Source organism: Ochotona princeps, unplaced genomic scaffold, assembly GCF_030435755.1.
Source record: "Ochotona princeps isolate mOchPri1 unplaced genomic scaffold, mOchPri1.hap1 HAP1_SCAFFOLD_355, whole genome shotgun sequence".
NCBI lineage: Eukaryota > Metazoa > Chordata > Mammalia > Lagomorpha > Ochotonidae > Ochotona > Ochotona princeps.
The window spans coordinates 102,251-127,451 of NW_026697204.1; the positions used below are offsets into that span (position 1 = coordinate 102,251).

At 44.4% G+C, this 25,201-nt stretch overlaps 1 protein-coding gene across 1 annotated transcript in view; it reads left to right on the top strand.

Annotated features, from left to right (window-relative positions):
* LOC131478900 (zinc finger protein ZFP2-like) overlaps positions 1-25,201 on the top strand; it is a 52,580-nt gene that overhangs the window by 22,515 nt on the left and 4,864 nt on the right. Inside the window, 2 exon segments of the mRNA XM_058659519.1 lie at positions 14,227-14,463; positions 17,409-17,551. Coding sequence (XP_058515502.1) covers positions 14,227-14,463; positions 17,409-17,551 — 380 coding nt within the window.

Here is a 25,201-nt window from a genome sequence, read left to right on the forward strand (position 1 = left end):
AACATCACTCCGACTCTCCAGGCCTATTTTTAATCAATGTTTAGAGATTTCCACAACCCGATACCTTTCATAACAAGTCCATTTTTCTTTAAGCCCCCAAGTTTGCTCTTTGGGGTTAGCTATTTTGCCTGTCTATACCAGAAGTACTCACTTTTATTACCCTAGGAAAACAAAACCAGGCTTGAGAAAGCCTGTCTCCGACATCAGCAAAGCAACCCACCATTGTCCAAGGCCTCTGCTCCGCAACAAGATGTGTCATCTGGATAGAAGATGAAAGGAGTCAGAGGCTAGCTCCTGAATGACAACCTGTGTGACTTTTTTTAAAAAACCAAAATATTTATTGCCTAATCATTGAAATTCCTCTCCAGGTGAACTGGATGCAGCCACAGCTGCCCTCTTGGGTTTAGGTGTTGTACCTTCACAGAATCCACGTCTGAACTTGTGCTACATGATTTTGAGGGGCCTCATCTGGCTGGTCCCCATGGTGTTGCATCTTTTAGACATGGCACTCCAGTTATATTTCCTCTTGTCCTTGGCAGGGTAGCCCAACTGCCGCAGGTAGACTTACGCAGCTGGTAGGCAACACAGCGTGTTCGTCTTGTTGCAATGGTTTCTTCGTCATCTTCCTTCTATGGCCACCAAATTAACATTTTTCTATATGTTCCTGTCAATTCACTTGGGTTTGAATTTCAATAGGGAGGGCTCACTAAGATCGTGGAGTAAAATACAAACTGTATCAAAAGTTCCAGCATGGCAGAAGGTAGCACAAATGACTAACACTTTCAGGAAAGCAAAAGAAACAAGCAAAAAATTAAGCAGAAACAAAAACTTAGAGTGTTAAAGTGTAACCGGCCCAGTAAGGACTAGGAAATTCACCAGTCTGGGATCTCTGTGGGCCCTCCCCAGGATCAGTGTTTCAAGGTACCCAGGCTGCAAGAAAGCTTCTTTCAAAAAGGTGAGTCCCCTATAGGCTTTCCCCCCAAAGTCAGTGGTGTATCTCAGAGCTGTGCTTTGGAGAGGGGGAAGAAACACTCTCCCGGTCCCAGAACAATGGTCTAGTAGCTAAAGTCCTCACATTGAATGCGCCAGCATCCCATATGGATGCTGTTTCTGATCCTGGCAGCTCCACTTCCCATCCAGCTTCCTGCTGGTGGCCTGGGAAAGCAGTCAAAGATGGCCCAAGACTCTGGACCCTGCATCCACATGGGAGACCTGGAGGGAGTTCCTGGCACCTGGCTTTGGATTGGCACAGCACCAGCCGTTGCGGTCACTTAGGGAGTGAATCATCAGAAGGAAGATCTTCCTCTCTGTCTCTCCTATTCTCTATATATCCAACTTTGCAATAAAAAATAAATAAATCTTAAAAAAAAAGAAAAACTCTCCCATGATCACTTTCCAAAAAGCCCAGTCTGTCTTCATCTTTCTTCCTGCAGGAACCACTCTCAGAGCTCATCAACACTGCCTTTCCTAACTGGGAAGTCAAGGGCAATAAACACAGCTGGCAAGACTGGAGCTCAATGAAGTAAGAAGAAAGCTGTGTTTCTTTCTGAAGACACAAACCATAGCAAAATACTTAACAATAATAATAAACCAGATTACTGTTTCTCTGACTTGGATAGACCACAGATCACACCATATGGCTTAACCAGAACTGCTACCTACAGGAGGAGATTGCTAGCACTCAGTCAATAGCCTGTAAAAGAGCCCCTAGTTCTGTCAACACCAGCCTCATAAACGCAGGGCACGAATACTCTTCACTGCACAACACAAAGTCCCCAGGAACCTTCCTTGTCTCCTGACCATGCAGTAACCAGACCTGACCCTGCTTATCCTGCATGAGCAGACAAAATCAGGTGTATTCATGTTGGCATGGCCATAGACAACCTTCCTTGTGTTTTTGCTAGGGGGTGCAGCCAGGGATAGCCAGCACCCATTGACAGTTGGCAAATGGAATGTGTCTGTGTCCCCCACCCTCTGTCCTGAAAGTGGGGCCTAACACCAATTGAATGTTAATTCCATCCTTAGGAAACTCTCAGCCACCTCCCCCCCCCCCATACACATCACCTAGGTGTTTGCTTCTGTCCACCTGTGACTCTCACCTATCATCTGAGAGGGGGCAGTATCACAAGCCCCTTTAAAGGCTCATGATGAGGAGGGGCTCAGTCTCTTGATTGAGTGCATGGTTGTATATTTCCATTACTCTGGCCCTCCCCAGGTCAGGTAATACCCTGAGCATGGTGCCCCTGTGTGTCTGTATTCCTCGCCCTCTCTTTACTGCTTATGTGGGACAATGATGTTATTTCTGATTTGTGTGCTGTTGGGAGTTCCAGGGGAAGCAAGGCCTTGCAGGAGAAGAATGTAGGCAGAGAAGCCAGGGAAAGGTGAAGTTTGCAGCTTTGTAAGTGTGTCCAGGTTATTCACTGCCTTTCTCTTAGGATAACTTATATTGTTGGGGGAGCTGGGACATAGGTCTTCAGCTTAATGGGTAGACTTGAGAGAAATGACCATTTGTTCCTCTTGGGTTATAATTTTTTTAAGATTTTTTTGTTATTGGAAAGGCAGATATACAGAGAGGAGGAGAGACAGAGAGGAAGATCTTCCATCTGATGGTTCACTCCCCAGGCGGCCGCAACGTCTGGAGCTGAGCTGATCCAAAGCCAGGACAGGAGCTCTTCCTGGTCTCCAACAGGGGTGCAGGGTTCCAAGTCTTTGGGCCATCCTTGACTGCTTTCCCAGGCCTTAAGCAGGGAGCTGGATGGGAAGCGGGGCTGCTGGGAATAGAACCGGCATCCATATGGGATTCTGACATGTGCAAGGTGAGGATTTTAACCATTATGCTATCGTACCAGGCCCTGGGTTATGATTATCAGATTATGATTGATTGAATTGCAATATGGACTTGTGATTTGCAAATTCTAGTGGGCTTTGTTATCACCAAGCATGGTTAATAAAAATTCTTTAAGAAAACTTAGACATGTCTGCTGTGATCTCGCTAGCACCCCATAACATTTTCACTCCTTGGCTCATCCATGCCTGGGACTCTGCAGGTGAAGAACAATGAGCAAATTAATGATTCAGGCCCTTAGACTGAAATACAAAAAAAATCCAGAGTTTGGGTTTGTCACTTTCAGGGATACATACAAAAGCTTTAAAATAGCCAATTATGGAATCTAATTATAACTGTGAAAGGATAATTATCAGGGTGAAGACAAACATAAATATAGATACAGTGCGTATCCATCTTTAATGTTCAGTTTTAATAGCCTAAGCATGAGCAAGTTCTATCCCCACCTGCAAATGTGACCCAGTTATCACTTAAGTTCTGAACAGGAGGAAATACATACACACACACACACACGTGTGTGTGTGTGTACATATATATGTATAAGTGTATATATATATATATATATATATATATATATATATAGCGAGAGAGAGAGAGAGAGAGAAATATGTTGTGCCCAGAGTTCGAGATCCCCACAAATTACCAGGAGTCTGAAGTCGATGCAAGTGTACAAGGATGGTTTATTTAAGCTTGGCATGTCCAAACTTGAGTTCTTGGTTGAGAACAGGCAGCCAGCTGACAAACCTTCCAACCAGCCGGCCGGGACCAACACCCGTTACCGGAACGTAGCCCCTAACAGCACATTCACAGGGTTTTTATAGGGGCAGTTCACAATAGCATGCCAGGTGAGGTGCAATACCACATATTCCCTACCTATCTTGGCTGCACAGCCCATGCCTGGCTCTTCTCCAGCCACCCACTTAATTACTTGGAGCCACCTGTGAGATAACAAAACTTAGGTGGGCCTTCATTCATGAGAATTGGAGCCCATTGATGCTAAAGGTCACATAGGCCATTTGGCCTACTGGCAAACACAGTTTCTTAGTAACAATGAGCCATGAACAGATGCTTGGGATTTTTGATACTGAGGTTCCTCAAGAGATGCTACATAGACTAAGATATTGATATATATGCACATATGTGCTAAAAAGAAGTGTAGTAGTACGATGATTGAAAACTGGATAAGGAACCTGGAGTGGTAGCCTAGTGGCTGAATTCTCACTTTGCACATGCCAGAATCCCATACTGGTGCTAGTTTGTATCCTAGTGGCCCCACTTCCCATCCAGCTCCCTGCCTGTGGCCTGGGAAAGCAGTCAAGGATGATCCCAAGCCTTGGGACCCTGTACCCATGTGGGAGACCAGGAAGAAGCTCCTGGCTCCTAGCTTTGGATCATCTCAGCTCCAGCCATTGCAGCCACTTGGGGAGTGAACCATTGGATGGAAGACCTTTCTCTCTCTTTCTATATATTTGACTTTCCAATTAAAAAAATGAATAAATGGAAGAGAATTCTGGGTAAGGTCCACACATTAGAAATTAACGCTATAGCAATGTTCCTTTTCCTAGATTTAGCAACAACTGTTCTCTAGTTATATCAATATATTGAGGAGTATGTGATGACATATTTAGGAATGAAAGATAGCATAGCTACAATTTGTTGGCAACTCATTCAGAAATAGATTTACAGAGGAAGAAGGAGAAAGCAAGCATAAATTATGAACATTTGGAAAATCTAATGAAAGTTATACAGATTCTCAATACTATTCTTGGAACTTTTGTGTGAATCTGAAACTATTTCAGAAGCCACTAGAATTAGTGCTGCTTAGTTGAAATACTCAATTTCAAATAGAAGTTCTTTGTCCACTTACCAGGATGCTGTATGTTCCTATTCCACACATCATTGAAACGCCCCTTCATCCTAAGGAAACCCTTCTAAAGTCAAACAGTGCCACCTGTTGGACAAAATGGACTCACTCTCACCCTCATCCCAAAACAAAGGATGTTACAAATGAGGGCCTGGGTATTTTATGCACCACAGAATAGATTGTGTACAAATGACATTTATGTGTCATCAAAATTGCATTTCAACTATATATAAAGATGTGTTTGATAAATTCTAGAATGAATCCATTGAATAATTAAGGTGACAAAAAAAATAGCAATTGCTCTTGAAGCACGAAATTATTACATTTGTTAGATTTTGAATTCAAGCACCAAAAACTACATAGGAAGAAAACCAACACGTTGCATCAGACTGATATCATATTAACCAGATAAATATGTGATTTATTTGTCTGTAATTTAAATTGTACTTTACAAGGAAGCAAAAACAAAAAATGCTGATATCTTAGGAAATGTAACTGTTTAATATGACTTTAGTGAGGCAAGTCTTAATCAGAGGTAACATTACTGTAAATTTATCCTCATAAAATGAAGCTAAACTTACTAAAAACATTCATGGAAACTTAGAAAATCTCTTGAGACAAAGAATTAAATGATTTTTTTCAATGAAAAAATTGCCTTTAGGGGAAGGGAAACATGCTTTTCAGGATGAAAAAATCAGACATCAGTTGCTTTGCCAGCAGCTGTTCTTACATTCAAGGGCTGGGAGCTCTGATTGTTGTGCTGCTCCAGTTTATTCTCCAACCTCCGTATTAACAGTGTGACCTGCTCTGTCTTAGATGCCATGATTAGGCTCTTAGGAAATCACATTATATTATGACACTACTACACATTTAGGACATTACAATGTAACTTATGGCATCAGAACGCATTTTATGACATCTCAGTGGTTATGCTATCACAATGTTCATTTTTGACATCAGAATTGCTTAGGACAAGAAAATTGTTTACGATATCACAATGCATTTTATGACATCAGAAATGCTATAATATCAGAGTTCAACCTTGGCAGTTTAGGTGACAGCAACCTTCTGCAGCGTGATGGTTTGCAGACAGTACTCGAGCCAAGTTGGACCCAATGCTTGGGGCTCAGCCCATGGAAACTGTCACCATGTGGTGAGGGAGTAGTGGCTGTTGGGAGTCCCGAGAGAGAGATTTCTGCCCCCGTGGTTAGTTCACCATGAGTGAATCTCAGAAATGGGTTTAGGCCTCTGTCCCTGCTCTGCAGCAGAAACTAGGAGTTTGGAGTTCAACCTTGGCGGCTCTGGTGACGGCAGCCCTCTGCAGCATGGCCGCTTGTGGAAAGCAGCTGAGCCAGGTTGCACTCAATGCTTGGGACTTGGTCCATGGACACCATCACCATGTGGTGAGTGAGTCCTCTCTGTTGGGAGGTCAGTGCGTCCTTGGGTGCCAGGCTCTGACAGCCTGGTAGCTAGCTCTAGGGTTTTTTGGGTAGGTAATTGCTACCTAAAGACATCAATGGATAAGGCCAATGTGAGTGTAGTTGAGGGATGAATCCTGTGTGACTCCCAGTGATGGGGTCACCGAACTTGCTGACAAGAATGGGGACTGAGATCTGGCCATTCGGAGAGGAGAGTCCATATGATCTGTTTGGGACAGATATACATGTATCAGCCCACATGGGAGTCCTGAGATGGGCTGTTAGCATACAGCATGACTGACTGTCGCACGCCAGTCCACATGAAAGCTATGACTGAGGGCTTGTCTGGCAGGGTTGGATTCCAGTACCTGACTGTCAGAAGAGGGAACAGGTCACATTAGGAAGGGTCATGACATCAACGAGCATGTGAGAGAACCAGGTCTGGGGCTAGATTCTGCAGGGGATATATGGGCCCAATACTTGGAAATACAAGTCCCCCTGGTTAGTTTAAGAGCTGGGGTGGTGATGGGCTGACCTAGGAATGACTATGGATCCCAATGAAACTCATGGGTGCTGAGGCTGATGACAGCATGGGCAGGTCCAGGCTGCAGCACCTACATGTACATTCTACCAGAGGCTATGAGGCAGGTTGGGCCACAGCATCATCCAGCTCATACATAGGCTAAGATGGAGTGACAGGCTATGCCAGGCAAGAACCTAGCACCTGCTAGAGCATGTGAAATCTGGGTCGGGAGGGGGCTGAGAAACTGAGAATTTGGAGAACCTATTTAGGGTCACAGCTCTTGCTGGTAAGCACGTGTTTCAGGCCTGGATGTTGGGCAGCCTGAGCAGGGTAACTCCAACTGTTGGAGAACATGTGTTTTGGCTTTGTAGGGGGGGCGAATGGGCAGGGCCAAGCCAACCTTAACTCACTGTCAAGGACAGAATCCAGACTGGAGCACAGGTCAGGTTCAGCTAGGCTAATGCAAATATCAGACTGGGGCCCGGCGGTGTGGCCTAGCAGCTAAAGTTCTCGCCTTGAACACGCCAGGATCCCATATGGGTGCCGGTTCTAATCCCAGCAGCTCCACTTCCCATCCAGCTCCCTGCTTGTGGCCTGGGAAGGCAGTTGAGGATGGCCCAGTGCATTGGGACACTGTACCCGCGTGGGAGACCCGGAAGAGGTTCCAGGTTCCGGGCTCCGGATCGGCTCACACCAGCCCTTTGTTGCTCACTTGGGGAGTGAATCATCGGACGGAAGATCTTCCTTTCTGTCTCTCCTCCTCTCTGTATGTCTGACTTTGTAATAAAAATAAATCTTAAAAAAAAAACAAATATCAAACTGCATGAGACTTGGAGGGGAGCAGACGGAACAGGGCTAGATTCCAGCACCAATCAGCGAGTGATGGGACTTGCTTTGAGCTTGTCAGGTCAGGTTGCAGAATCCAAATGCAAAGGTCATGACAGGTGAAGAACTAGGCCAGTCTGGGTCACAGCCACCACTGCCACTTGCAAGATCTATAGCTGGGAACTCCCCTACCTGGGGAGCTAAGGGGATGGCCTGGCTGGGTTGGGGTTTCACCGATAAGCACAAGGATGGAATGGGAGCCGTGTTCTGGTCTGGATATGGCTGTAGCATACCTTAGCACAAGTGTCGACTGGGGCTGGGTGCACCACACTGGGCACCCACTGGTGCTTGTGAGGACCAGGGTAGGTGTAGGACAGTTTAGGCTAGGATTTTGCCCCTGAATAGCTGGGCATGAACTGTGAGTGCATGTGGACCAGGCTAGACTGGGCTGTAATACCCAACAATAATAACCAGAATGGAGTGAAAGCCTTCTCAGGAAATGTCATTGTTCCTACTAGATCAAGAGGTGGACTGAGTAGGGCTGGCCCACAGACCCACCCATGTGTGTGAGATCTGGCATTGGGAATGGTTCTGATGGAGGAGCCTGGGACATACCTTGGTCAAGACACAGTGTATGCAAATAAGCACAAAACCATGATTGGGAACAGCCCAGACCAGGCTAGGGAATGGTACCTAGTGACATACATTTGGTGCAAGTCAGGAGTGAACCAGGCAGGACCAGTTCATATCACCCTCTGGCAAATCTGAGCACTAGAATGGAGTATGGGTCAGGCTGGTCCAGTTACAACACACATCAGTACTCATTACTGCTTGGGCTGGGTGCTTGCTGGACTAAGCTAGGCTTTAGCCCCCACCAACCTGAGCTGGAATTGGGGGTGAGCATGGCTGGGTGAGGCTACAGCACCCACTGGCAAAAGCTGGGGTAAGGCAGGCCATGCCAGGCCAGGCCATGGTGCCCAACCAGCATGCACAAGACCCAGTGAGGAAGAGGTAAAGCTGGTAGGGGAAATGGTGAAGGGCTTCCTTGCTTGACATCCACTCCCACTGGACAGCGTGAGTTGGGATGGCATAGACCAGACCGGGCAGAGCTACACCTGTTGGCCTCATGTGAGCTAGATCAGGGAAAAGCCAGGCTGGGTTGATGGCTCCTACTTGAACAAGCATAAATCAGAGTGGGTAAGGGTAGGTTGGGTTTTGCCACAGCATCAGCTGGCAGATGCCGGCACTGGGAACTAATTCTGCCAAGTTAAACTGCAGAACCACCTGAAGAGTGCATGACCCAGGAGTGGGAGTGGCCCAGGAGGGAAACAGTGGGCACCTCCCTCTTGGGTTATCACTCCTACAGGAGAGCATGAAAACTAGGTCTGCGGCAGTGGTTAGACAGAACGGCACCCAATAGCATGTGCGTGGGCTGTATAGTGGGGCTGGTTGGGTTGAACTAGACTTCAATGCCCATTGATATGTAGGAGAACTGAATGGGAGCTGAGTGGAATGTGGGACAGACTGGACCAGTCTGCTGTACATACTGGCAAGCACAGGAACCAAGGCAGGGGGTGGACCTGGTGGTGGTTATTGGGAGTCACCCTGACTAGGCTTCAGCTCCCACTGGTTTGCATGAGGACCAAGTGTATGCTGGGGAGAATCAGGCTGGACTACAACACCCATTGGTTCACATGGAAGATGGCTGGAAACAGAACTGAGCCAGCAATTGCAACTACCAGCATATGCATAAGCTGATTAGCGCAACGGACTGTGCTAGACCCTGCACTGGCAAGTACACACAAGAATCAGGTCTGGGATCATCTCAGAAAAAGTTTCTTTGGAGATCTCCCCGATCGAATTGCCGTACTCAGAACCCCAACCATGAAGCAAAACACAGGTTCCATGGTCTGAACATGGAGTGCAAGTGTCAAAGCTGAGCCTTCTCAGAGGCTCAGACAGAACAATGGACAGCATATCCAGGTGCACATGGAGGATATGGCAGTGCATCAGAGCCTGCAGAGGACATGTGCTACCACCACAGAGGATGGAGGCCAGAAAAAATTAATCAACTACTCCAGACATGTGTTGGCAATGAAAATCTGGCCAAACTGAGACTCAACGGGAGCTATGTCAGCCAGTGAATTCTGAAGAGATTTCATCATGTTTGGAATGAGAAGTTTGACAGCAATTCAGAACTCTTGGACTATCAAAACCACTTGAGCATGCCCCACATTGGGAAACCTGGGATGGGTGGAAGGCTGGATTGGGCTTCTCCCTTTATTCTCCCCTTACCCCAGATGTAGAAAAAAATAATCATAAATGTGAAAGCAATGATCTTACCTGTAGCCCTTCACCCTTTGTGCCCTAATCAACTATGTAAAGATTATCAAACTAAAATAACTAAAAAATGTTACAATATCACAATAACCATTATGACATCACAATTGTTTATCAATACTCAGTGTTCACTTATGACTGTGGAACTGGTTTATAAATCATATTGATCATGACATCACAATGCATTTTATGACATCACAAATGTTATAACATCACAATGGCCATTATGACGTCACAATTGATTAATGCCACAATGACTATTTATTACCTCACAATGCATTTCATGACAGCATAAATATGATAACATCGCAATGGCCATTATGACACCACAATTGATTATGGCTTCACAATACATTTATGACATCTCAATACATTTTATGACAGCACAATTTTTATGACATCACAATAGCTGCAATGCATCACAGTGACTATTTTAATATCACAATGTTTTTGCCATGGTCACATGAGTGCCTCGTTGAAAATTTCAGCATTACAAGAGTTCTTAGGATATTGCAATGTAGTATCACAATTTCGCTTAATGCTTTACAATGGAGGATGCCATCCAATGGTGCTTCTCAGATATAATGGTTGTTTTCTTTAGTAGCATTAGCCTAGCATTACGATATTTCATTATGGTATCAGAATGACTTCTCAGACTGAAACTGCCAAACTGCCTGTTTGGAACAACATAATTGATTACAACAGCACAAGGGCATTTGTGATATCACCGTTGAGGATGGTGTCACAAAAGAGGTTGTAATTTTGGTGTGTGACATCACAATGGATAATGATAGCACAAGGCTCAATTGTATGACTTCCCAATTGATATCCCAGAGGAACTCTTCCACAGTTTCCCTAAACGTCTTTTAGAGAAAAACAGTGAACGTGTGTTCATATGTCTGATATTCATTCTGAAAACAAAGTTAGAACAAAGGTTAGTGCACATCTGTTGGTGGCTACAAGTGACATCATTTGTTTCATGTCAACGGAGAGTATCTCAGATACAGCACCTTAGGACTGAGCAAACACCACATGACACAAAAGCAGAACCCTGTTTCAATAAAAAAAGTGTCAGATAACCTTGCGAATGTGAGTTTCACTCTGAAAACAGCCTTCAACACATATTTCATGCCCATTTGTCATGACTTAAGGGACCATGATTTTTCCATACAAATCAAAGAATATCACAGAAGCAGAGCATTACACAGAGGCACATTCTGCATTCCCTGAAAGCTTTAATCTTGATTCAGTGCCAAGGTGCTGGGAAACTGTTGGATGTGAAGCTGATTCTGAATACAAAGTTCAAAGAAGGGTTAACGCAAATTTGCCATTATTTCTGACAGTATCATTCTTCCATGTCTATCAAAGAATATCTCAGAATCAGCTGGATGGTGTTGTAGCACATCCAATGTTCTGCCATATCTGCAAGCCTCTTTGAGTGAAAAACTATGGAAATGGGCCCGGCGGCATGGCCTAGCGGCTGGAGTCCTCGCCTTGAAAGCCCCGGGATCCCATGTGGGCGCGGGTTCTGATCCCGGCAGCTCCATTTCCCATCCAGCTCCCTGCTTGTGGCCTGGGAAGGCAGTTGAGGACGGCCCAATGCATTGGGACCCTGCACCCGTGTGGGAGACTCGGAGGAGGTTCCAGGTTCCCGGCTTCGGATTGGCGCGCATCGACCCGTTGCCGCTCACTTGGGGAGTGAATCATCGGATGGAAGATCTTCCTCTCTGTCTCTCCTCCTCTGTGTATATCTGGCTGTAATAAAATGAATAAATCTTTAAAAAAAAAAAAAGAAAAACTATGGAAACACCTTTGGTGTTTCTGAGGTGAATTCTGAAAACAATGTCCAAACATGCAAAATGACATTTGCCTTTACTTATGAAAACATCATTTTTTCAGCCAATTGAGAGTTTATTTCCTTTTTTTTTAAAGATTTATTTGCATTAGACAAGCAGATATGCAAACGGAGGAGAGAAAGAGAGGAAGATCTTTCTCCCAGTGAATCACTCTCCAAGTAACCGCAATGGCTAGTGCTGAGCCAATCTGAAGCCAGTAGTCCAGAGCCTCTTTCGGGTCTCCAAAACAGGTGCAGGGTCCCAAGGCTTTGGGCCGTCCTCGACTGTTTTCCCAGGCCAGAAGCAGTGAGCTAGATGGGAAGTGGGGCTGCTGGGATTAGAACTGGTGCCCGTATGGTGGGTTCCCAGCATATGTGAGGTGAGGACTTTTAGCTGCAAGGCTATTGTGCCAGGCCCGAAGAGTTTCTAAGAAAGAGAAATCGAATATGATGTCACATTAATCAATTTTATCATAATAGTTAATTCTGACCCCATAATTGATTACCACATCACAATAAAGACATCACAGTTGATTTTGATATCACAAGGTGTCTTATGACATCACAATGATTCTATGACATCAAAATGGTAATGACATCACCATGCCCCTAGGTAACACCACAATTATGACATCACATTAACTAATGAAAACACACGAAATGATGATATCACAATACATTTTATAGCATCACAATGGTTATAGTATCACAATGCCAATATGACATCACAATTTTATGACATCACAATGCATTTTATCATGTCCCAACTGCTCTGACATCACAATCACCATTTATGAGTTCACACGATTAAGTCATCAAAATGTCCATTTATGACAGCAGAACTGATTATGACATTCATGATATCGTGATTTGATAATGATATCATAATACATCTGTGACATCACAATGCATTTTATGACATTGCAATTGTCATGACATGATAATGGCCATTTATGACATCAGAATTGATAATGACACCACAGTACAATTTTAGGCATCACAAATGTTATGACATCACAATGACCATTATGACATCACACTTGATTATGGTATCACCGTTATGACATCAAAATGCATTTTATGACATTACAAATATTTTGAAATCACAGTGGTCCTTATGATATCACAGGTGATTAATTCCACATTGCCCATTTATTACATCAGAATGCGGTTTATCTGGATCACCTTTAGACAGAATCAGAAATGTGTGAAACGCAGTGTACTGAAGTCTTGAGTTACTCTCCATACATTTCCTTTTGCTTCTCTGTTTACACAGTTGGCCACAGATGAACCCATGTTGTATCTTTCATGCACATAGTTTCATTTGGCTGGTCAATCTGGTATTCATTCAATTCTTTAAAAAGTTTCTGTTAACCAGTTAGAACTCTTCAATGTTCACCTAAATCTTCTCCCATGCTTATAGCAACTGTATATTATTTTCTGGGATTTCTAACCCTGTTAATTTTTTTTCCTTGCCATGAATACCTCTACATTTCTTCTGTTTACTAGTTTATCTAGGTGAGCTATCTGGTCTCCTGTTCCTACCACTCTGCAGTTCTCCTGCACTGAGTTGGTACTCTGTGGTTTTACACTCCTGTTTGTCTCCAAGAGGACTTCTCTGGATTTGTTGAGTTATTGGAGTTGTTTAACTTCCTGTTGAACCCAGTAATGTGTGGAATGTGGGCAACTTACCCAGTGGCCTTTACTGCTGAGCCAAATATTTGCCCCAACACATCATTTTTGTTTCATCTTTTAAAGTGTTTGTGTAATGGGTGCAAGCAAGATCACGCCAGACATGTCTAAGGTTTATTTAGGAGTCTTTACTAACCAAGCTTGGTGATAACAGGGTCCACTAGAAATAGCAAATCACAAGTCCATGTGGCAATCCAATCAATCATAACCCCAAGAGGAACAAATGGTCTTTACCCTGAAGTCCGTCCATTAAGCTGAAGACCTATATCCGAGCTTCCCCATCAATATGCATTGAGCAACCTGAACACACTTACAAAGCTGCAAACATTCACCTTTCCCTGGCTCCTCTGCCCACATTCCACTACTGCTAGGCCTTATCTCTCTTGGAACTTCTGACAACACACAAATTAGGAATAAAAAGCATCTTAACATTGCTATCTTCATCGTCCCACCTAAGCAGTAAGCACAGGGTGAGGAATACAGACACAGGGGCAATACTCAAAGGATATTTGTCCTGGGGAGGCTAAAAGTCAGAGCTCCAGAGCAACAGAAGCACACGACAAAGAGAGCGAGTCCTTCCTTATCATGAGCCTTTATTGGGACCTGTGAGGGGAGTGGCTACACAACAATGCAATACTACCTCCTCTCAGATGAAAGGTGAGAGTCACAGGTGGACAGAAGGGAACATCTAGGTGGTAGGGAGGAGTGGCTTCCAAGCTCCTGACCCTGAACTAGCTGACTACCTCACCACATTCGGAAATATTTAGAGAGACAGATAACTCATATTATCTTCAAAGAATTAAACTTCACAAACTACTTAAAACATACAGGTTAACTTGTTGTTATTTTTTTCTGGTATTTTCCTGTTTTAATTTTCTCTTTCAGTGTGGGTCACATGGATGTCTTTAGTGACTATGAATTCTCTCCAGGATATTGCAAGTCACATAAGCGGAGGTCTGTACCCTAGTTCCAGTGAGACCCTCAGAGGCCTCTCAAGTGCTTTCTCTGCACAATCAGTGGATACTTCATCAAGAATTATCAGTATGGACACCAAGGATCTTATCCCAGCTGCCAAGGAGATCACAGGGAATCTGAATGCCTTCATAGGCCGAAAACTCCGAGGTCAGTCATTTAATATCAGATGTCCCACATGGGATTGAAGCATCCCAGTACCCTCCTCATAGCATCTGGTGAAATTGGAACAACAGCCAGGAGCCCCAGGTGGCACTCAGAGGTAAAAGGATTGTCAATTGCCTTCTGGACTCAGGAGAGGAACTTTCCCTGGTCCTTACTTAGTTCCAGCTTTGACTCTCAGTCCTCTTACACTGGCCATTAGGGTCCATCAGGAGCTCCAAATTTAGTTCAGATAGACAGAGAGAGACTAAATACAGAAAGGTTGGAACAGCCAGGAAAAAGGTAAGTTAGTCTTTAGTCGCTCAGCCTGTACTTACTGGTCAGGCTTCCTATTTGGCTTTTCCTAGTCTTTACCATGTAGGATGTAGAGTTCAGTTCTTCCTCACTTGCTAAATTATTGGGGATTTCTCTGCACACCTGTCTAAGACTTTTATATTCTTCAAGTGTTAATATATGGCTTGTTGGAATTATAAAACTGTCTTGATTATCCTAAAATGCATGAAGTTCTGTAAAATCTTGCTTGAATACTATAAACTGCAAAGTTTAAATTATTAGGGGTTAAGATATTCCCCCTCAAACTTTCATCAATTCAAAACTGTGAATGCTAAACAAGATGTCACTGCATAGAAAATTTGCTGTTAAACTGGCATCCAGCCATTATATACGTGATGGACTTAGAGCCCGATGTTAATGTTGATCCTTTCACTGTTCCTGTACCACTCTGCTTTAGGCTATTATTTGTACAGCTAAGGAAAGCTTCATGTGTTTTGTTGCCTTGATTGAGTTGATTACTTATAAATCTTAAAGTAAGGTGCTCAGGGCTCATGTTTATTCTTACAAAGATTTAAACAGAACATCTTTCACATCTAAGCTCAGAAACATGCTACTTTGGGAGAAATTATAACTATTATTTTTCTACCTTCTACCAAGAACCTCTAGATGTATTCCCTAGAGAATGCCCAGTTGCTGTGGCCCTCTCTCCCCGCCCCTTTTCGGCATGAAGCAGCCAGTGAGATTGTCGGCCCCTATTCCTGACAGCAACTGTTTCATTCTCCTGGGAAAAAGGATGTTGAGGTGCTAGATGAGATAATAGGCAGTTTGGGTAAGTGGTCCCTGGTGGTGAAGTCATCCTTGTACAATATATCATATTGCATCTCCCCATTTTCCGCTCTTCCAAGAGCATATTCTCCCTAGCTACATCTTTAAGGCCTAATTTACAAAACACAGAAGGGGGATTTGTAGAAGGACATGGTGAATCTTCTGCCATGCAAAACCAGAGCTAACTGTAATTCCTCCAGAATGTGCTAGGAGCAGTTGATATGGAGATGAATAAACAGGAAACCTCCTGGTTCAAAGGTGTAGCTACAGGACCTGATAGAGGAACAAGTTGTGTATTTGGAGACTGTCCCTTGCTATTGAAATGCAAATGGCTTAACCCCCACTCCCTGGATGCCTACTTGACAATCTTCTTGTAAACGTCTGATGCTGTTAATAAACTTTGGCTATCTCACCAACATGGTGGTCCATGCAAGTTATCATAGGCTGAGTGCACCAAGTCCATCGCTGCAGGACAGCAAACACCAGGTTCCATTTGAGTGCTTTTTTTTTTTTTTTTTTTGGTCTTGCTTAGGTTTCTCACAACTGTGCTTCAGGTCTCAGACAACAGGCTGTAGATTTTACATGCAAATTAAGTTTGCTTGATTTTTAAAGATTTTTTTATTTACTTGAAAGAGCTACAGAGACAGATGGAGAAGGTCTTTCAATTACTGGTTTACACCCCAGTGGCCTCAACAATCAGGGTTAGGCAAATCTGAAGGCAGGATCCAGAAGCTTCTTCTGGATCTCCCACATGGGTGCAGGGGCCCAATCTTTGGCCACCCTCAACTGCCAGTAGCACAGAGCTGGATCACAGGTAGAGCAGCCGGCACCATAACGTCTTATCAGCATAGCTATGCCTCCTTGTTTTGCATTTCCATTTCCCTGGCAGAACTTTTTCCAACTCTGCTTTAAGTCTGTGTGTAGATTTGTGAAGTGTGTTTGTTATGGACAGTATATAGTGTGCGTGTGATTTGATGATTAGTATTAATATTAGGTAAAAGCTAAGACCTGTGATTTTATTGGTTGGATAAGAATTCTACCTGCTCTATTAGTGAATTTCATGGTGAAATGTGCTTTCTGTTTACTTCTAATGTCAAACACCTTTGAGATTTTCTTATACGGCTGGTCTGGTGGTGGCAAGTTCTCCTGTGACATTGAATGAGATCCTTTCAGATTAGGGCTGCTTGAGATTCCTTGAGCTTCTTGTGTCTGGATAGCCATGTTTCTTTCAAGACCTAGGAATTTTCACCCATCATTTTGTTTAGCAGGTTCTCCTACAGAAGTATCTGTAATATGAATATTTGTTTGCTTAAGGGTGTCCACAATTTGTGCAGATGTCCTTCATACCTTTTCATTATTTTCTCTTTTTTCTGATATGATCATTTCAAAATTCTCATCCTCAAGGTCACACATTCTTTCTTCCACTTGGTCTACTCTGTTGTTAAACCATTCAATCATACTTTTAATTTCACTGGTTGAAGATTTTCTGTATAAGATTAACATGTGATCATTAATGAGTTATCTCTCCTTAGTAATTTTTCTGATAAATTCAACTATCATTACCCTAACTACAATTATGCAATTGCCTGAAAGATTGTCTTTTAACTCATAGCCCAGTATAAATATGAGCATTGAAATTTTCTTGTTTCAATACACACAAAAAAACTCACAAATCATGAAATGTTTGTCATACAATGCACACTGGACTCTGGTTTTCTATGCAAGAGGGCTGTTAATTTAATCTATCAAACACCAAGATGGAGTTTGGGTAACAAAACATCACCAGTGCAATAGTTTATTTGTTTGAATGTACTTACTATTTATTATCTGACTAGATTACAAAGACACCACAGCAGATCGCTTAGTTGATCCTTCTGTTCATCTGGTCTTCCCTGTTGCCAGCATCTCCACTCTCTACAGAATGGGTGAATTCTTCATCCCACCTCTGGGAGAAGATAACCTGAAGGACCTCAGAAAGGTAATTACTTCCTTGAAGTGTGTTCCATCAGACCCTCCATGCAGCTGATATTTTATTTACTGAGACAATGAGTAATCAGAGCGTTCTCTCTCAAGGTAGTTTGCTTCTTGTTGATTTCCCTACAGTCATGCTTACAAATTGACTCATTTACTGACTTCATATTTAGTTTTTCCCCTTATAGTGTATGATTCCACCATACGCAACCTGTTAACTGAATTCTTGTTGATTAACAATGTTGCAAAGATCTGGCAAAGAAACTGAAACACTTTCCAGACACTTTCCAGGTGCAAGTTCCCAAGGTTTTGGGCCATCCTTAACTGCTTTCCCAGACCACAAGAGGGAGCTGGATGGTTAGCAGTGCCATCAGGATTAGAACCGGTGACCATATGGGATCCCTGCGCTTGCAAGGCAAGGACTTTAACCACTATGCTATTGCACCAGGCCCTGGCATACTTCTTTCTTTTTTTTTTTTTTTAAAGATTTATTCATTTTATTACAGCCAGATATACACAGAGGAGGAGAGACAGAGAGGAAGATCTTCCATCCGATATTTCACTCCCCAAGTGAGCCGCAACGGGCTGGTACGCGCTGATCCGAAGCTGGGAACCTGGAACCTCTTCCGGGTCTCCCACGCGGGTGCAGGGTCCCAATGCATTGGGCCGTCCTCAACTGCTTTCCCAGGCCACAAGCAGAGAGCTGGATGGGAAGTGGAGCTGCTGGGATTAGAACCGGCGCCCATATGGGATCCCGGGGCTTTCAAGGCGAGGACTTTAGCCACTAGGCCATGCCGCTAGGCCCGCATACTTCTTTCTAAGGAGCCTGATTTTCAGTTTTTTTCTGAAATCTTTTCCCTCTTTGGCACCCTCTGTAGCTCCAGTAGGGAAGGTAGAGTAATATTTTCAACCATGCCACTCTTTGATTCCTTCATATCTTTAATATGCCTATCTGTATTGTCTGACATCTTATTGCGTTTAGTTGCAATCATTTTTTGAATTGTTTTTCTGTCGTTTCAAACATTTCATTCAGTTCAAGATCTAAATCTGGAGGTTTATTTTGTTCTGTGCTACCTTGCTTCTGCATATTTGCTGTGTCCATATGTTGACATCTGCCTGTCTGGTGTACTCATGTGGGAGATCACCCCTGGATCTCTGCCTGCTACCTGGGGAGCATGTCTCACAGCCTTCATGCCCATGACCTGCGGCACAGCTTCCAGCCCTGCATGTGGAACTTACCTGAGATATGACTGGAGCATCTAAAGGAATAGACGTGCCTTCTAGTCAATTACAGTGTCAATGTTGGGTGGCAGGACTGTCAGGTCATGCCCTATACTCCCCTTTGCTAGTCTATATAAGCTTATATTTTCTTCACAATAAAGAATCGTGGTGTTTCTTGTAACCAAAGTACGCCATTGCCTCACCCCTCAGTGACCTCAGGGTCTGCTGACAATAATTTATCTGAAATATCCATCCCTTCATCAAAGATTAGATTTAATTGTAAAAGAGATTATATTTTAACTGGAATGCAGGATATCACTTGGCTGGGTCTCAGCCTCCACCGAACTGGGCTGTAACACCAAGAGTGAGATCCAGAATGTGTGTGGGCTGGTTGGGCAAGGCCACTGTTCCCACCAGAAGAAAAGATGGACAAAGTCAAGCTGGACCAATGAACTACTGGTATGTTCAACCTATGCATTGTGTTGAGACCTGATAGAGTAGTTTGGGAAACTCCTTTGCTAGAGCACATTCCTTGCAGATGAGTGCAAGAACCAAGACAAGGAGTAGCCCAGACCAAGCAAGGAACAATATCGACCAGCTTACATGTGATCAGATCTGGGGCAAGCTAGGCTACGCCAATTCATAACATCTACTGGCAGATGTGAGAACCAGGATGGGGTTCAGGACAGGCCAGATTGGGCCATAACAACAACCAGTTCACATCAGGGCTGGGACTGGGATTGACTGTGCTGGGCTAAGTGGCAATACCCACCAGAATGAGCTGAAACTAGGGGCATGCTGGAACAAGTCAGGCTGCAGTACCACTGGTGGGTGTTGAGTAAAGCCATGACAATTAGGGGGAGTTGGATGCTAGGTCCATGAGCACAGGGGTGGGGATCTATCAAGGCTGGGAACATCTGGCCCACGTCTTTGGCCTATCTGTGCATGGTAGGAGGCTGGGTCTGTGAGCTCCAAGGGTGGGGATCTGGAAGAGCCCAGGTTACCTGGCCTAGCTCTTTGGTCTGAGAAGATGGTGGGTTCCAGATCCATGAACCCCAGTGTCACAGGGTCCAGTGCACCTGGGTCACCTGGCTTACATCCTTTTCCCTTTGTGCTGTGGGTTCTTATTCCTGAGCCCTAGTTAGGGATTCTGGTGGTGCCCAGGTCACCGGGCCTGGGTCCTTTGGCCTGCCTGTGAGGTGGATGCCAGACTGTGAATCCTGGTGTGCAGGGTCTGGTGAGCCTGGGTTGCCATGCCCTTATCTGTAGTCCACTTGATGGAGAAGGTCCAGGAGGCTATGAGTCACCTACCCAGGTCCTTGATCCAATTGTGCATTGGATGTTTGTCTGTGAGCCCCAGGGGTGTGAGGTCAGGTGGGACCTGTGTTACTGAGCCCAGCTCCGTAGTCCACCTGCACAGTAGGTGCCAGGTCTGTGAACCCTGGGTGCAGGGGATCCAGCAATGCCTGAATCACCTGGTTCAAGCACTTGGCCCACTTTGAGTGGCCCACCTTTTCCTCATTGGACAAAACAGAGTAGTGGACAGCTGGCCCAGATCCTCATGGAGAGATGGCATCCCAGTGAGCTCTGTAGGAAACATCTGTACCTTCCCAGAGGAAGGGGGACAAAACAAATTGGGCAACTACTCCAGCCAAACAGTAACAGCAAATATCTGGATGAATGGAGACTCTGGGGTCTACTATGCCAGCCAATGGACATTGAAAGTGTTCCCTCATCTTTGATCACCAAGATTGACAACAGTTTGGAACTATAGAAGCCACCTGGGCAAAACCCTCAAGATGTGTGCCACATGGGGACCCTGGGTTGATCACTGAGTACTGGAGCAGGTGGGAGGCTGTGTACGGCTTCTTCCTTTGTTGCCTCCCCCTCCCAAAACAGGAAGGACAAACACAAAAGTTGGAAACAATGATTACACTCATATTCCATGATCCTTGATCCATCCCACTCTGATCAACTGTTAACATCATCTAAAGTTGAAAATTACTTAGTTAATTAAGTAAGTAAGTAAAGAATGGCAACAGCCCTAGTTCTGGTACTAGGACAATGTAAACTGAATCTTGTGGGATTCAGTTTCTGCCATATCGGATGACAACAAGGTATACAGATTTTCCTGTCTTGGGTATGAAGATCAACAGGTGGAATACAAGTTGATTATTTCCTATGTCCACTGGACATATCCTAGTTGTGCCAAGAAATGTACAGTGAGTCTTCATGGTTCTTGGTTGTAGAGTAGTGGGCTCTCCCAGATTATTAGCAGACTGCTTCTGCTGGCACCTCCAGAACCTCAAACAGAGACATGAGCATAGTTCTGGGACTTACACCCTAAAATGTTCACAGGTGCAGGATGCAAAGGATTGGATCTTTGCCCCACAAGTTGTCCTGCTACTGTTTATGTTGCTGCTAGGCGTAGAACAGAGGCACAATTTTTCAGGTTAGAGAGGAGAGGAAAAGGAAACATTGAGGATTTCCTATTCTATAACATGGTATTCCCAGGCTCCAGACACCTCTCCTGGATGGGGTAAAGATCAGTGCGCTTATTTGGGAATTCTCTCTGAGCCGAATCTGCAAATAGTGGAAGCATGCAGCAACTTCTTCCCACCTTCAGGTGTTAAGATAGTTATTCAGGGCCCAGTGCAGTGGCCTAGTAGCTAAAGTCCTCATCTTGAACACCCTGGGATCCCATATGGGTGCCAGATATAATCCCAGCAGCCCCACTTTCTATCCAGCTCTCTGCTTGTGGCCTGGGAAAGCAGTCGAGGATGGCCCAAAGCCTTGTGGGAGACCTGGAAGAGCTCCTGGCTCCTGGCTTTGGATCCATGCAGCACCAGCCGTTGCAGTTCCTTGGGGAGTGAATTTTCAGACAGAAGATATTTGTCTCTCTTCCTCTCTCTATTTATCTGACTTTGCAATAAAAATAAATAAATCTTAAAAAAAAAAAAAGAAAAAGGATAATAGCTCAAAGCCTACCCTATGCAGGTGGCTTCAGTAGTGTCTCTGACTTTCCTCCTCTTGTCCAACAAAGCCTTTATTCTTTTTCTTTCACTATCTCACTTAACAGTTCTGTCAGACTTCTGGGCATGTAATCCTTCTTTTATCCCTTGTATATCCCATAGCAGCTTAAGTTAGTGTAGCTATACCCTATTCAGCCATTTTGGAACCCTCCCACACACTCGACACCCTTGTCCCCGTGTGTATTTTTTGTGTTTGAGCTATCTCCCAGGCAGAGTTCTGAAGTAAAGAATTCAGTTAAGAAACTTTTACAACCAGAAAGGTAGCAGTTTAGGAAGTATTTTGATGAGAGCCATGGAAATGGTCATGTTTGTACAATTCAAAGAACAGAGCCCTCAAAAATTTTCTGACCTTTCAGATATATTACATGGAACAATGTGTAGCAGGATGATTTTCAATTTGTAATTTTTCATAGTTTAAAAATCTTCAGGCCTAGTGTGTCTCCTAGTGGTTACGTTCTTGCCTTGAAACTACTGGGATTCCATGTCATCACTGTTTTTTGCTCCACTTTTCATCCAGATCCCTGCTTGTGGCCTGCAAGAGCAGTGGAGGATGGTCCAAGGCCTTGGGACCCTGTGCTCCTGTGGGAGACCAGGAGCAGGTTCGCACCTTCAGATTAGTTCAGCTTTGGCTCTTGTGGCCACTTGGGGAGTGAACCAGTGGATGGAAGGTCTTTCTCTGTCTCTCTTTCTCTGTAAATCTGCCTTTCCAGAGTTCTTCTTTGTCTCCCTTATGGATATAGGATCCCAAGGTTTGGGGACATCCTCTACTTCTTTCCCAGAACACAAGCAGGGAGCTGCATGGGAAGTGAAGCAACTGCGATAGAAAGTAGTGCCCACAGGGAATCTCAGCATATGCAAGGAAAAGATTTAGTCACTGGACTATCACAAACAATCCTCAAAGACGGTTTTTAAGAAAGTTTCTCTTTTTGTCTTGCAATTCTGTTTCCTTCTTTCTTTCTTTATTCTTCCTTCCTTCCTTCCTTCTTTTTTTCTTTCTTTCTTCCTTCCTTCCTTTCTTTCTTCCTTTCTTTCTTTCTTTCTTTCTTTCTTTCTTTCTTTCTTTCTTTCTTTCTTCTGCAAGAAGGGGGCCTCACTTTCCATCAGCAGACACACAGGGGAGCAACCTTACAAGTGTGGTAAGTGTAGAAAAACGTTCTCCAGAAAGAAAAGCCACAGTGGGCATCATAAAACTCACACAGGGCTTAAGTGTGTCATTCCCGTGAAAAACCCTTTTACCGAAAGTTCCACCTCATAATATGTATACCAGAGAGCTCTCAAAGATGGAAGACTTTATGCGTGTAATACCTGTACACTAGCTTTTTATTTTCCCCAGAAAAGGACCTCATTAAACACCGAAGATTCTAAACAGGAGGAAATAATTGCGAATGCAGTGAATATAGGAACATGTTTTGCAAGAGGATACATTTCAGGACAAACACAGAGAGTTCCCAGAGGCAAGAAATTACAGAGTATTAAGGAAAGGAAACACTTTTTTTCCTGCTAGTCATGTTTCAGTAGACACTGTAGTTTTCACAGAAGAAAAATCCCAAGAGCATAGTGCAAAGACCACTTGTCCTAAATCACCCTTGCCAATGGCAGTGAAATCATAAGAGTCACCTTGAAAACATGACGACAGAATAAACTTACTAGAATCCATACAACTTCAGTATATGGAAAATAGCACATGTGAGTAATCCATGGAAACACTCATGACTGGATGTCTGTTTCTGGAATTTCCTCTTCACTTGAACAGCTTGCATTTGCAACTGCCCCTTTCTGAGCTCCACTTTTGTATTTCGATTTCAGAAATGTATAAACCTTCAGTCCACACAACCACTTACAAGATGTTATCCTCTACATTGGCTACGTGATTTGGAATGACTGAGTTCGTTTGTTTTGTTCTGTTTTGGTTTTTTTTGTTTATCATTCCCTGTCACATTATTCTAGTGCTGGCATGTGTATGACCAGAGGGCACATCACTTGACTCATATATTCAAGGCATATGTTCTACACCCAACCTTGTGCAATGGATGGTTCATCCAGGACAGAAGGTCAATCTCCAGTGTCCTCTGGGGCTGTGATGATCAGAGTCTTTGCAGGAGACTGGAACTGCCGACACCATTCAAGTCTGTGTTTTTAGGGTGGAGAGGGGCCTTCTTGGTGGAAAAAAAAGTTAGCAGTTTAAAATGAACCAATGAGTCCCTGGCAGTGCTTTTATCAAAATGGCAGCAGAAGAGGAAGGAGGAACTGAGGCACGTAGCATCTTTTTAGTAGGGAGAAATAACAGAGACCAGCCATTGGACCTTGGCTGCACAGATGCTAAAGTGCACCATTTTTCAACATTTAAGGTGAGAAGGGTTAGTGAGCAGGCACTGGCAGATCAGGAAAGAGAGGGACAGCCATGGGGGTCAGAGAGATGGTTTGAAAGAGAAGATGGGGATTTGGCTACAGGGTTTGGGTGAAGTGAACCCTCAGCAGCATGCTGGCTGCTGAGGCTACCTGAGCCAGGTTGGACTCAGTGTTTGAGATCATGGGCACTGCTGCCACACGGTGAGTAAATCCTGGGCTTTTGGGTGGCCAGCACACCAAGTGGAGCCTGGCTCCACCTGCTGGCCTCCCAGCGGCAAGCTCTAAGGTTTTGGGGGTATGTAATTGCTTCCTAGGAATATCCATGGATAAGGTCAATGTGCATGTAGGTGAGGAATGAATTCTGTGTGACTCCCAGTGTCGGGGTCACTGAACTTGCAGGCAAGCATGGGGACTGAGACCTGGTGCTATCGAGGGGAGAGTCCATAAGATCTGTTTGGGTCAGATTAATTTACCAGTCCACACAGGAGTCCTGAGTTGGGCTGTTAGCACAGAAAATCACTGAATTCCACATGCCAGCCCACACAAAAGCTATGGTTGGGTGCCTGTCTGGCAAGGCTATATCCCAGTACCTGTCTGAGTGTTGGAACGAGGATGAGTCACATTAGGCAGGGTCATGACACTAACCAGCACGAGGGAGATCCAGGCTCAGGGCTAGATTCTGTGGGTGATATATGGGCCCAACCCTGTGAAAATACAAGTCCCTCTGATTAGCTCAAGTGTTGGGTGGTGACAGGCTGAGCTATGCATGACCCTGGAACCTGCCGAAACCCACGGGTCCTAGAACTGGAAACAGGCTGGGCAGGTCCAGGCTGAAGCACCCAAATGTGCATGCTCTCAAAGGGTGTGAGGGAGGCTGGGCCACAACATCTTCCAAGTCATTCAAAGGCCAAGATGGAGTGGCAGGCTATACCGGGCAAGGACCTAGCACCTGCTAGAGCATGTGAGATCTGCATCAGGGAGTAGGTGAAGTGGGGGAACCAGGGAAATTCCCCTATTGGGATCACAGCTCCAATTAATAACCATGTGTTTTATGC